Genomic DNA, 12,582 nt, shown 5'->3' with positions numbered 1-12,582 from the left:
TATGGCAGTGGGTTATATGGGGAGAAGATTCTGATCTAAGCTTTGTCTGAATTATTCCCAGTTAAGGCTAATCTCCACAGTCGTCCTCACACTGTGAGAAGAGGTTTTGTTATGGTGATGAACAACAACACATTAGCTCAGAATTTTTTTATTCTGAGTATTGTTAGAAATTATTAATACATGGCGGGGCAAAACAGAAGCATTTTCAGTAACACCGTCTTCATTGGAGACACAGGGAGACTTGCTATATGCATCTGTACCAAAAGATCACCCTTGTTCTTACTGCAGTGTGGCCTTCCCCCACAGTGTCATAATATTTTCTGCCATCTGTTTTAGGGTGAAGGAGGTCCTGCTGGTCCTGCTGGTCCTGCTGGTGCCCGTGGTATCCCTGTAAGTAACAATTCCTACAACTATTCTTGTGTCAAAGACATGATGTTCAGAAAAATGCCCTTTTAAAGCCTGTTCCAACCAGTCCTCTCTTCTTTGCCCTCTCTTTAGGGTGAACGCGGTGAGCCTGGTCCCGTAGGTCCTAGTGGATTTGCTGGACCTCCTGTGAGTATTGTTTGCAGTTTCCTCTTGTTGATGCCATGCCATTCCTCTATTTCCTTTCCATACGTTTCCAACTCCTTGTTCTGTGTGTTTTTTCTGCCCATAGGGTGCAGCTGGTCAGCCTGGTGCTAAAGGCGAGCGTGGGCCTAAAGGACCTAAGGGTGAAACTGGACCAACAGGTGCTATTGGCCCAATTGGTGCTTCTGGACCACCAGTAAGTGAACTGTGTCTTTGTAAAATGCATAGTTCTTAACTGTGCTATGCAAGCAATACGCTAGCCTGAAGGCCTTGAATTTTGAAAAGGTAATTAAAAAAAAGAAACAAAACTTCAAACTAGGCTGTGAGGAAAGTCACCATACTGATTTTCACACATTATATAAGCTTCATCAGTCTATTTATGTGGGCTCAGATCATGAGTCTGGAACTGAAATGAAGAGAAAAAAATAATTAATTTTCAACTTGCCCTGAAGATCAGCAAAATCAGTCTATCTTGGACCATTCAGGGGGTGATTGTGGGTAAGTTCTGAGCTGAGGATGTTGATATCTTCCTCTCAAAGACAGGATGTGCTGTTGCAGTCTGATTTTCAGACCCAGTCATTCAGAAGCATATGTGCAAATTTGTCTGTGCACCCACTTCCATGCAGGCTTGTCATGTGCTAACACCTTTATAGGCCAAAGGTATATACTGCTTCACATGCATGCAGCCCATTATTGGGGAACTGGTTGAAATGATGCAGAAAGTCAGGCCCTGGTATTTTAAATACTGTAAAGTGCTACAGGATAACATGTCTTGGGGTTCTTACCGTGTGATTCTAATAGAGCTATACCAAGCCCTTGCACTACGTGGCTGTTTTAGTCATGCAGTGCAGAGGACTTGCTGTTCTTTGCCTTACTATGTCTTTCACATTTTGACTTCCAGATTTGCTTAGATGGACATAACATTTGCAAGGCAAATTCATTTGAATTGTAATGGCATATGCAACTCTTCTCAGTCCTTACGATACTGATTTAAAATGTCTGTGAGAATTTACTACCCTAGTATCAGGACAGGAATTATGGGTTTGGGCCCAGTCCTCCTCCTGTTTAAAGTAAAAAGCAAAATAGCCCTTAAGTTTCATGAGAGTGGGACTGAGCCATTATTCTAAATAGGGAACATTAGCAGTCTTTGATTCATCTGTTTTTTTCAATCCTTCATACATAGGGTCCCGCTGGTGCTGCTGGTCCTGCTGGCCCTCGTGGTGACGCTGGTCCTCCTGTAAGTCTTAAGGCTTTTGGCACTGATGTTGTTGCTTTTCATGAAGTCATTGTTTCCTTTAAACCAAATCTTCCTTTTCACTTTTATTTTTAGGGCATGACTGGTTTCCCTGGTGCTGCTGGAAGAGTTGGTCCTCCTGGCCCTGCTGTAAGTAACTAATGAAGAAGTTCTAATGGGTCTTAAGTCAGAAGTTGCATTGGTTAGGGATGATCCTCATTTTCATTACATGGACACAAATTCTAACTGCACTGGAATCACCTCAGATCCTTCTAGGACTGGATGAGATAAGAAAAAGTCTCTTAACTGTTTAAATTCCCAGACTGGGAGTTATGCATTTAATTTGTGGGTTGTTTTACAATCCATCAAGCATCCCTCTGCATTTTGAGGTGGGTGCCTAACCATTTGTATAAATCTGAGTTTATTTTCCTTTTGAGTAACTGCATAACCATTGATTTTGTGTGGAACAAGAAGGTCATGTCCTATTTGAAAAAGAATGTTAAAGTTATCTCGTGTCCACACTTTCTAAAGTATCTGCAGTTCCAGCCCCTGTCTCAAGCAGGGCAACCTCTTGTTGTGTTTAAGAATGTGAATCCCTGCTGCTTTATTTTTCAGCCAAAAATTCTCATTTCAAATTGACATTTGTAGTTTTTCTTTTCAAAGGTGTTTCTAACCTTTATCAAAAGGCACTTCTTTCCTTAGATACCCTACATTTAAATATATTGTAAATCCCACTATCCAAAGCAAATAATCCTGTTGAATTGGAAGAGGTTTTTCTCATAGATTTTATAGTTGCAATTAATGTCTCCAGAGCCAAATCAATACTTTCCCACCAAATTTGCTGCTTTCACCTGCCCTGTGTAAAAAAATAAATCTCTCAGTTCAATAATTCTACTGATTCCAGCTTTCTGCTCCTAACAAAAGCAATAGAAGTTGCTGCTTCAGAACAGCTGACAACCTGTTTATTGCAAAACTGTTTTTGTACATGGACATAAAATGAAATTTATCTCTGTTCTCCCCAGTTAATGGGCCTATATTGTAATGGTATCATATTCATACTCAATCCTAGGGCATCACTGGTCCCCCTGGTCCTCCTGGCCCAGCCGGCAAAGATGGTCCTAGAGGTCTACGTGGTGATGTTGGTCCAGTTGGCCGTACTGGTGAACAAGGTATTGCTGGCCCACCTGGTTTTGCTGGTGAGAAAGGTCCATCTGGAGAGGCTGGTGCTGCTGTAAGTTGCTGAGTATCACATCTCATTAAAAATGTTTTTCCATGTAAAAGTTATGGCTTCTAAGATAATTTTGGTATTTGTGAAGGGCTTTTCTCTTTTATCCACAAATTTAGCAAAGCTTTTAAGTAGAAGTTCCACTGAGACTCAATAAATTGTTTATAGACGTGTTTGACAAACATGCCATAAAAAGTGAACCTGATCTCTGGGTCAGGTTTTTCTCTCTTTTTTTCTTGTGGTGAGTTGCATCTTTCTCTGCAAGTAGCCAAAATGAAGGCAACGAGGCTAACTACAGAAGAAATTGCTACTTAGTCTGAGAAGGGGAAGCAGAATCTCCTGCTCTAAAATTGAGCATCATGGATGGAAAAAGGAGGAACATGTGAACATCCATTTAGAACAATCTCAATTCATTTCTGCATCAGAAACTAATTTGTGGGGATCACAAGGTTAAAGTTGTCTGGCCCTAGGTTGGCTTAGAATTATGCAAATAAATAAATTAATTTTGAGTCTCCTTAAGCTTGCACATCCAGAATTATTGACTTTTTAAGTCAGATGAATTTCTGTCTTATAGAAGTATGCACTTGTGCGAATTACCACCCTATTGTTTCTCAATTAAAAAATACAGAAATTTCTTCTGTGATCTGCAGAAGTTGCAGCTAAGAATGAAATCTTCAGTGTCATTGTCAGACATGTTAAAATTGTGTAGGTGACAACTGAAAATTTGCCCTTTAATGTCCAGTATAAAGCAATACATTTTCTAATTTTTATGTTCTAATTTAATTTCAATTATGAAAAACAATTGAACTAGTAAGCCTGACTGCAAGTTAGGATAATTTAGGGTAATATGTTAGGTTGATTACTTATGCCAACTTTAGTACCACATATACTCAAATTTCAAGGAAATGGAAAAGTCACTTAACTAGACAAACTTTACCTTTCAAATGGTCAGTAGAGAGCTCTAAGGATTGTTTGGAGATGCCAGATACCACCTAGATGTCTTCTAAGCCTGTCTCACGATCAGTCTCAGATGATCAGTCTCTTTGCTACGGAATCCCCTCACATAGTCATCTTCTCTCATTGAATACTCCAATTTTCATGTGTCACCCACTGTTATTGAATGTGAAAGGAAAAAGCATGTGTATAGGGTTGTTCAGAAACAGCATTTTCACTGGAAAACAGTTGTGAGGGGAGTATAACTGGCATTATGTTCTTACAGACCTTTAGCTTTGGTGTTTAAAGTCTTATGGCTTGGTTGCAACTACTTCCATGCAGGAACTAGCTAGCACTGACACACATTGAGATCCTTAGAAAGCAGATGGTACTGTTACAGAACAAAACAAATGAGAAATGTGAAGGGCTGTAAAAAATTGATTTTTCTCTATTAATATAAAAAAACATTCTCTTCATGTCATAGGGTCCTCCTGGTAGCCCAGGTCCTCAGGGTATTCTTGGTGCTCCTGGTATCCTTGGTCTGCCTGGCTCTCGGGGAGAACGTGGTCTTCCAGGCATCTCTGGAGCAACAGTGAGTATATGACTACTTAACTGCTTTAAACAGAGATGTGTAAAGAAAAAAGTTGAGGTCTGTTATGAGAAACCAGGGAAAAGGAGATGTAGGTTCTGCTGTTTCCATTGCTACTGCAAACAGAGGATGTGGACCTAACAGAGCAGTGGAAGAAATTATTGCTTGTTGCAGACAAACAAGACTTGTGTCTGCAGGTGAGCATATTTTTGAATGGCATCAGAGATGTCTGATAGAAGAGGTAGAAAATTTAGAATTAAGATAATATTTGGTATAGTTAGATATGTTTCTTGTGTCTTGGTTCCCTCACTTCCAGAATCAATTACAGACAAATGTTTCTCCTAGATAGAAGCCAAAAGTTCTGGAACACTGGTTTACGTTGTATTATAATGTCACATTTTGTTACTACTGTTCCTGTACTAGGGTGAACCTGGTCCCCTGGGTGTTTCTGGTCCTCCTGGTGCCCGTGGTCCCTCTGGTCCTGTGGGTTCTCCTGGTCCAAATGGTGCTCCTGGTGAAGCTGGTCGTGATGTAAGCTATGTCTTATTTCCTCTTCAGCACTGCTTTTCTTTTATCCTGAGCCAAAGACAAATACACAGAAAAAAATGGATGCAACTGGAGGCTGTTTTGCTAGCAAACTTGTACCTTCCTATGTCTTCAGAGAAAATTATAGCAAGATTCTAATAGACATGGATTCCCCTCCCCGTCCCCAACCAGGTGACAAATTCGAGGCACAAGTTGTGTCTGAAATATATCCTAGAGTCACTGTCAGAATCTTTTGATGTTTTACTTAATTGTCAAGAAAGATGGAGTGGGAAAAAGATTACTTCATTGTTGGAGCTGGGAAAAGTAGTACATCCCAGAGGATAAGGTTTTGTCTATAGAGGAAAGCTTGTTATGTTAGATGCAATACACATATCTTTCAGGGAAGTCACTTTTACTTGAGTGATCTAGTGATTTGTAGTATTAAAGACAATTTTTTTTAACTTAAGGCCCACTCAGAAGGCATATGAAGCACATTACACAAAATGTTGGAATTCAGTTATTGGACTTGTACAACACTCAGTACTGTTTTGGAGTCCTAACAAAACAGATACATTTTTAACATTGTGGCTGAGCTACATAATGTTTCCTAATGTGCATTCCCTCACCCCAATGTAAAGTATGTTTGTAGGCTGAAAACATGACAGAACAAACTCTGGCCTGTGTGGCAGGTACTGCTGAACTGCAGAGATCAATGGAGGTTAAGATGCAATGGAGGACCTGAGCCCTGTGCGGAAGGGGGAATGTGGGAATGCTGGAGTGGAACAAATTGCTTCCTCTAATGCCCTGCCTCATGGGTGATTACTTGGAGGATGGGGCCCGGCTCACAGAGCAGCAAATAAACTTCTCCATCCAATTTAACCATCCAAGTTAGTAGTTCACCTTGAAGAAGGGTATTGACACAGTTTCTATCCATGACTTACACTTGAAGAACAGTTAAAGTAAAATATTAACACTTTGTCTTGTTTCCTGTTAGGATAACTATGTAAAGCTTTCTTTGAGCCTTATCAGGGAAGCTTATTTGATAACCTGAAGCATTGTTAATACAGGACTCCTGCAAGTCTTAAGACTTACAGGATTTCAAAGAGACCAGAGAATAGTAATTAAAAAGAAATATACTTTCTGTTCCATGGGAATTTTCTGAAGAAAAATGTTTGCTAGTATACACAGTGAAACAGTTGAAGTGAAATTAACATTCGCAAAGGAAGACATTTAAGCTTGTGAAGTACTAAAAGTAATTTAGCTGGGACTACTGTTTAAGTCCTTTTCTCACCACTGGCATTTTTCATCTAAAAAGTAGGGCTTAGTTTTACAAGAGTGCAAGCTAGATGAAGACCACTATGGTCTTGACCTTTTCATCTGGAGAAATACAGCAAAACCCAGTAATTTCCTTCTATACTGAACTTGTAAAACATAAATATTTGAAGACCATCTTATTTTTCTGAGAACATTAATATATTTAAGGAATTTGAGCATGGCATCGCTAAGGAAGAGTTTGTTATCTTCAAGATTTATACTATCCCATCTTAATGACTTCTTACTCTCATTGGGAGCAATTAGACTGACACACAGTTCCGTGTGAGATGAAGGTTGATGGAATTTAATAATTTTTCATGGTATTTTAACAGGGCAATCCTGGAAACGATGGTCCTCCAGGCCGTGATGGTGCTCCTGGTTTCAAGGTGACTTGTTTTTTTCTTTTATTTCATAATCATGGAAGAAATATTCCAATATGTGTAAGTCAGTAGTAACACACTGTCTGTCCTTTTACATTCCTTTATTCCCAGGGTGAGCGTGGTGCTCCTGGTAGCCCTGGTCCCAGTGGTGCTGTGGGTGCTCCTGGTCCTCATGGCCAAGTTGGTCCTTCTGGAAAGCCTGGAAACCGTGGTGATCCTGTAAGTTGATGAGACCTTAATTTTCGATTGACACAGGAGTAACATTTGTCCATCATACACATATACACTGTGCATGAAACCTCTACAGTATGTATGCAATTACTTTGCTTTCTGCAGAGATGTGTTGAGTGTGGAACCATTATTAGGTATAATATACAGCAGTGACATGCATTTTCTGTTCCTGTTTCAGGGTCCTGTTGGTGCTGTCGGTCCTGCTGGTGCTTTTGGTCCAAGAGGTCTTGCTGTAAGTCTGATTTCTAAATATGCTACCCCATTGATGCAAGAAGAGAAAACACGCTTTATTAATAAAAACTCGTGACTGTGCTCAAGATTTGGGCCCAAAAAGTAGTGCTTAAGGAGCTGTAAATATTTATAGACCTAGAATCTTCATCAGCATTCTCTCTTATGGGACCAATCCTGAAGCTTTTGGGACTGACACTCTTCCTGGGTGTAACAGAATGTACATATATATATATCAGAGGAAACCTATGGCATAATGTAGAGTGCTCATGCTTAATTCTTGCTTTGACAGTAGTATATACTTGAAGCCTTCTATTTTATTTCTCTGACACCTATATCACTTTCTAGGGACCACAAGGTCCACGTGGTGAGAAAGGTGAACCTGGTGATAAGGGGCCCAGAGGTCTGCCTGGCTTGAAGGGACACAATGGATTGCAGGGTCTTCCTGGTCTTGCTGTAAGTAAATGATTTTCACAATTTTGAATATAAAGAGCAAAAAAAGGAAATAAGGTCACCCAAGTGTGGGATTACATATGCACAACCCAGAAGGTTGATACCAGTTGCTCCACTCTGCATCGTCTTTCAAAGGCCATAAGATGCTCTTTAACACTTAACACTCTTCACATAAAATGGCAAATTTTGATATTGCCATTGATAGTTGGCTTTAGAACTGTGAGTACCATTAGCTGCCCTGAAAGTCAACTGCATTTGGCTAGCACAGAATTCAAAAAGCTCTGCCTTTCTTTTAGTATTACTTCTTACTTTGGCCAGAAATTGTAAGGCCTTTGTATCACAGAGAAGTAGAAGTAATTTGTAGATTTTCTTCCCTTTAAATTCTGATGTGCCCTCTAGGAATTCAGACTTTTATTTTAAAGCCTTCTCTGAAAACCTGAAGAAACAATATTGAGACATTAATAGGTTATCCCCTTAAATACCTCTTCTCACTCTCTCTCCTCCCTGCCCCAAACAGGCATTTTAAACCCCAACTCCACTAATAAATGCCATAAGTCCTAGATTCCCATTCTCTGAGCCCAAATGCACATGCTAACTATAGCTCCCTCTTCAATCATGCGAATACAAATGTGTGCCACTGCAATTTTTTTAATTACTATGCATGTATCTTTCCCAATAGGGCCAACATGGTGATCAAGGTCCTCCTGGTAACAATGGCCCTGCTGGCCCAAGGGTATGTGAATTTAAGAGCATATTCAAACAACTCCCATTCCTTTTGTGCAATATATATGTACACTCTACTTGTAGTGTTTTCTACTGTCATTAAACTGTTTGAGTTTCCTTTTAGGGTCCACCTGGTCCTTCTGGTCCTCCTGGTAAAGATGGTCGCAATGGTCTCCCTGGACCTATTGGCCCTGCTGGTGTGCGTGGCTCTCATGGTAGCCAAGGCCCTGCTGTGAGTATAACTTACTTTTTGTTGATTTAACACATTTATTTCACAGGTACAAGAAAATCACTTCAAAAGCCTAGCAGTTTAGGAAAAGATGTGGGTTTATTTATTAAAAAAAAACAAACAACCTTCCAAATGTCTATTGTTATTTAACATTAAACATTTCCCTAACAGGCCTAAACCTGAAGTTCTTGTTCATTCCTTATGGCCAGACAGCAAATACACAAAGAAGATGTAGTCCTACAATGTGCATCCTCTACTGCTTGAGCCCACAGTATTCACCACAGGGCAAGTCCATATGTGCTCCCTCAGATTAGAGCTAAGGGTGCTAGGAGTTAAGTAGGACTATGCATGTGTGGAAACACTTAATTGAGAGAACCATATGTCTAATAGAATGCTTCTTGTTTTTTGCTTTTGAAAAACTTTAGGGTCCTCCTGGTCCTCCTGGTCCCCCAGGTCCCCCTGGTCCCAATGGTGGTGGATACGAAGTTGGCTATGATGCAGAATACTACCGGGCTGATCAGCCTTCTCTCAGACCCAAAGACTATGAAGTTGATGCTACTCTGAAAACATTGAACAACCAAATTGAGACCCTGCTGACCCCAGAAGGCTCCAGAAAGAACCCAGCTCGCACCTGCCGTGACCTAAGACTTAGCCACCCAGAATGGAGCAGTGGTATGTTACTGCCAGATATTTGCCCTTTCTGGTTCAGGCAGTACTTCCAGCTTATTAGCTTTCTTTGATGACTGGTATCCTTGGCCACCCAGTGAAAATACTAAATGACCAATGAAGAAGTTCTCTCTGCCTCCACTGAAAATAGATACAAGGAAATTCTGAAAAGCTCTTTATAGCGATTATTGCGTGATTATTGCAATGATCTTTCAAAATAATACAAAATTATTTAACCCTAGCTTTCAAGTACAGCTTCTTATACATTAACAATCTAAAATATGTATTTATCCCAGTTATCACCTTAATATTGTACCTAGTTGTGATATTTTTGACCTCTCTCTGAGTTCCTGTATCAAACAAGTGAATATAGGCTGCAAATGTTAGGCTGAGTGAACTATTGTTCGCATTTCTTTCCTCAATGGCAGGCTTCTACTGGATTGATCCTAACCAAGGCTGCTCTGCAGATGCCATTAGAGCATACTGTGACTTTGCCACTGGTGAGACTTGCATCCATGCCAACCCTGACAATATTCCCGCTAAGAACTGGTATGTCAACAAGAATCCAAAGGACAAGAAGCACATATGGTTTGGTGAAACTATCAATGGTGGCAGCCAGGTAAGTGATGTATGGGAGGGTGATTGTTTCCTACAGTGCTGTCTGAAGAATTCCCAATCCACTGACTCTGAGCAAGCAAACAGATAAATTAAACTCTCTTAGAGGAGAAATATGAAAAAGGGAACTACCTTTTATCTTGAAGGGAATAGAGCTCCAGTTCTGGTTTGGGTCACAATTTGCTAAAAGGATTTCTCAGTATTGTTCTCATTTTTCTTGGTGTCTGCAAATGATCAATTCGTCATGACTAATGGCTACAGCTAAGGGAAGCCTGGACTGCAATATGGTACATTAGTATAAAGACAGTTCAGAAACTGTCTGAAAAAGTAAGAAAAACATCTTTGCTTATTCTTTTAATTGAGATTTTTTACATATGACACTGTTCCTGGAAAGATATTTATATTACGCATCACAGATCCTGAGCATATTCCACCGTAACATTCAGAATTGCTAGTGTAAGTGAAAAAAAGAAAAATGTCTACTTGCTCATTAGACACCAGCCAGTTGCAAATAAATCACTTTTGTATAGCTAAGGAGATCTAATTACATAATTCTCTAAGTGAAGTTGAGTTGATCTTATGATGAAATTGCAGTGTTCAAGATCTTTAATATAAGAATATAAGACTGATCACACTGGGTTGGAACAGTCTAGGGTCCTGTTTCTTAGAGTGGCTGAAAGTAGATGCTGTAAAAAAATACAAGAATGAAGTAAACATTTGTAATACCCACAGACACTATTCTATTAGATTAAAAAAAAAAAAAATCAGGGTTTTCTTGAAATAGGTATTGTTTGTGTATCTATGGAAACAATAGAATTCTCTTCCTTGAACTTGTCTGATCTTGTCTTTGAATCCACATAAACTATTAACGCCCTACCTTGGAACAGTTATACAGTTTAACTACATCCACTCATGTCTGGTTTTCAACCTACCTCCTACTAGTTTTATGTGATGCTCTTTAGCTCTGGAGTTGCAATAGACAAGTGATTGCAGACTTATGTAGTTGGGGTTTTTTTTATGCTCCTAGAGCAAATATCACATACTTGCATTACAAACATCCACCTTTCTCCAGCAATACAATTGACTGGCTTCCTTTCTGTTTTTCAGTTTGAATACAATGATGAAGGAGTGACCTCAAAGGATATGGCCACCCAACTGGCCTTCATGCGTCTGCTGGCCAACCATGCCTCCCAGAACATCACCTACCACTGCAAGAACAGCATTGCTTACATGGATGAGGAAACTGGCAACCTTAAAAAGGCTGTTATACTGCAGGGATCCAATGATGTTGAACTACGAGCTGAAGGCAACAGCAGATTCACTTTCAGTGTTCTTGAGGATGGCTGCTCTGTAAGTAATGCAGAAACCATTGGCACTATGATTGCTCACATTTAAGCACGTGATTAGGGACAGAGTTGTGCTTTGATTCAGAATTAGATTATCAGTCAGACCAGCAAAATTTTACCCAGTGAAGATAAATAGCCTACAAAACCAACTCTGCCAGATCTTTAACAAGTGGGAAGGACTGGGGTACAAACAAATTCTACCTTGTACTGTGCAGTGTGGCAAAAAAGAAAAAGCTTTTCAGAGAGACCAGACTCAAATTCTGTGTAAGCTGAAGATTGATAAGGAAATAGTGCATAAGCTGTAGGAAGGCCAGGATCTTTAAGTCCTGAAAAACTCAGGCAGGGTTCTCTGAGGATTTAACATCAGTGTGAAGGTAGTTTATGTAGAGCGTCACGCATATGACTTCAGAAGATTAAAGTAAGTATTTTCTCTCTATCAGAGAACTAAATAGTTGGATATGGGTATCTGATTTGCAAACAATGGCAGCAAAATTAATATGAAATTCTTTCAGAAATTATCCATTCAGGTGAAACAACTTTCAATACTATGAATAATGCAATAACAATGGTAATGAATCTTCTCTTGCAGAGAAAGAACAATCAATGGGGCAAAACGATCATTGAATACAGAACAAATAAGCCATCTCGCTTGCCCATCCTTGACATTGCACCTCTGGATATTGGCGGCGCTGACCAAGAATTCGGTTTGGACATTGGCCCAGTCTGTTTCAAATGAATGAACTAAAATTAACTTAAAAGCCTCTCCCAAATTATTCTCTTGTCATTTCTTTTTATAATGAAAGCTGACTCCTTCCATTTCTTCTGTTCATCTACTTGCTTAAACTCTGGGCGAAAGAGAAGGAGAAGAATTGATTGGAGCATTGTGCAATGAAATTTTAATACAGCCCCAAAAGGACTTGGAAGTCTTTCAAGATTTAACACCTTGCTTTGGGAAATGTCAACCTTTGTAAAGAAAAAAAACCAAAATAAAAAATCATGAAAGTTTGCACCACTTGTGGCCTTTGAATATCTTCCACGGAGGAAGTTTAAAACCACGACTTCCAAAGGTTTAAACTACCTCATACACTAATCAAGTGTGATCCACATCTTTTGTAGGTACTTCTCCATATGATCTGAGGTACTTTCAGTTCCACTCAAAATACAGTGGTGCTAATTGCGTTATTACAGAGTATCTTTCCAATACTTGAACTTTGATGGTGCTAGTGGCATTTGAAGTATCACTTCTCTGTTTCTTTGAAGTCTGTCTCAAAACTTAGAATGTCCTGTCTCACCCGCAGCTTAAGCATGTGGATCATTTTTCCTC

The 12,582-nt window shown here is 39.6% G+C and overlaps 1 protein-coding gene across 1 annotated transcript in view; it reads left to right on the top strand.

Moving 5' to 3' along the window:
* Positions 1–12,265, top strand: part of COL1A2 (collagen type I alpha 2 chain) — a 41,426-nt gene extending 29,161 nt beyond the window's left edge. The window contains exons 35-52 of the mRNA XM_049798592.1: positions 337–390; positions 499–552; positions 656–763; positions 1,751–1,804; positions 1,898–1,951; positions 2,871–3,032; positions 4,444–4,551; positions 4,972–5,079; positions 6,720–6,773; positions 6,879–6,986; positions 7,177–7,230; positions 7,575–7,682; positions 8,359–8,412; positions 8,527–8,634; positions 9,057–9,303; positions 9,726–9,916; positions 11,020–11,262; positions 11,848–12,265. Of these exons, the coding sequence (XP_049654549.1) occupies positions 337–390; positions 499–552; positions 656–763; positions 1,751–1,804; positions 1,898–1,951; positions 2,871–3,032; positions 4,444–4,551; positions 4,972–5,079; positions 6,720–6,773; positions 6,879–6,986; positions 7,177–7,230; positions 7,575–7,682; positions 8,359–8,412; positions 8,527–8,634; positions 9,057–9,303; positions 9,726–9,916; positions 11,020–11,262; positions 11,848–11,994 (2,016 nt within the window). The 3' untranslated portion in view covers positions 11,995–12,265. The remainder of the gene's footprint in view (positions 1–336; positions 391–498; positions 553–655; positions 764–1,750; positions 1,805–1,897; positions 1,952–2,870; positions 3,033–4,443; positions 4,552–4,971; positions 5,080–6,719; positions 6,774–6,878; positions 6,987–7,176; positions 7,231–7,574; positions 7,683–8,358; positions 8,413–8,526; positions 8,635–9,056; positions 9,304–9,725; positions 9,917–11,019; positions 11,263–11,847) is intronic.
* The last annotated feature ends 317 nt before the right edge of the window (positions 12,266–12,582 follow it).

Source organism: Accipiter gentilis, chromosome 4, assembly GCF_929443795.1.
Source record: "Accipiter gentilis chromosome 4, bAccGen1.1, whole genome shotgun sequence".
Lineage (NCBI taxonomy): Eukaryota > Metazoa > Chordata > Aves > Accipitriformes > Accipitridae > Astur > Astur gentilis.
Note: the sequence above shows the minus strand (reverse complement) of the source record. Positions and strands in the feature narration are given on the sequence as shown.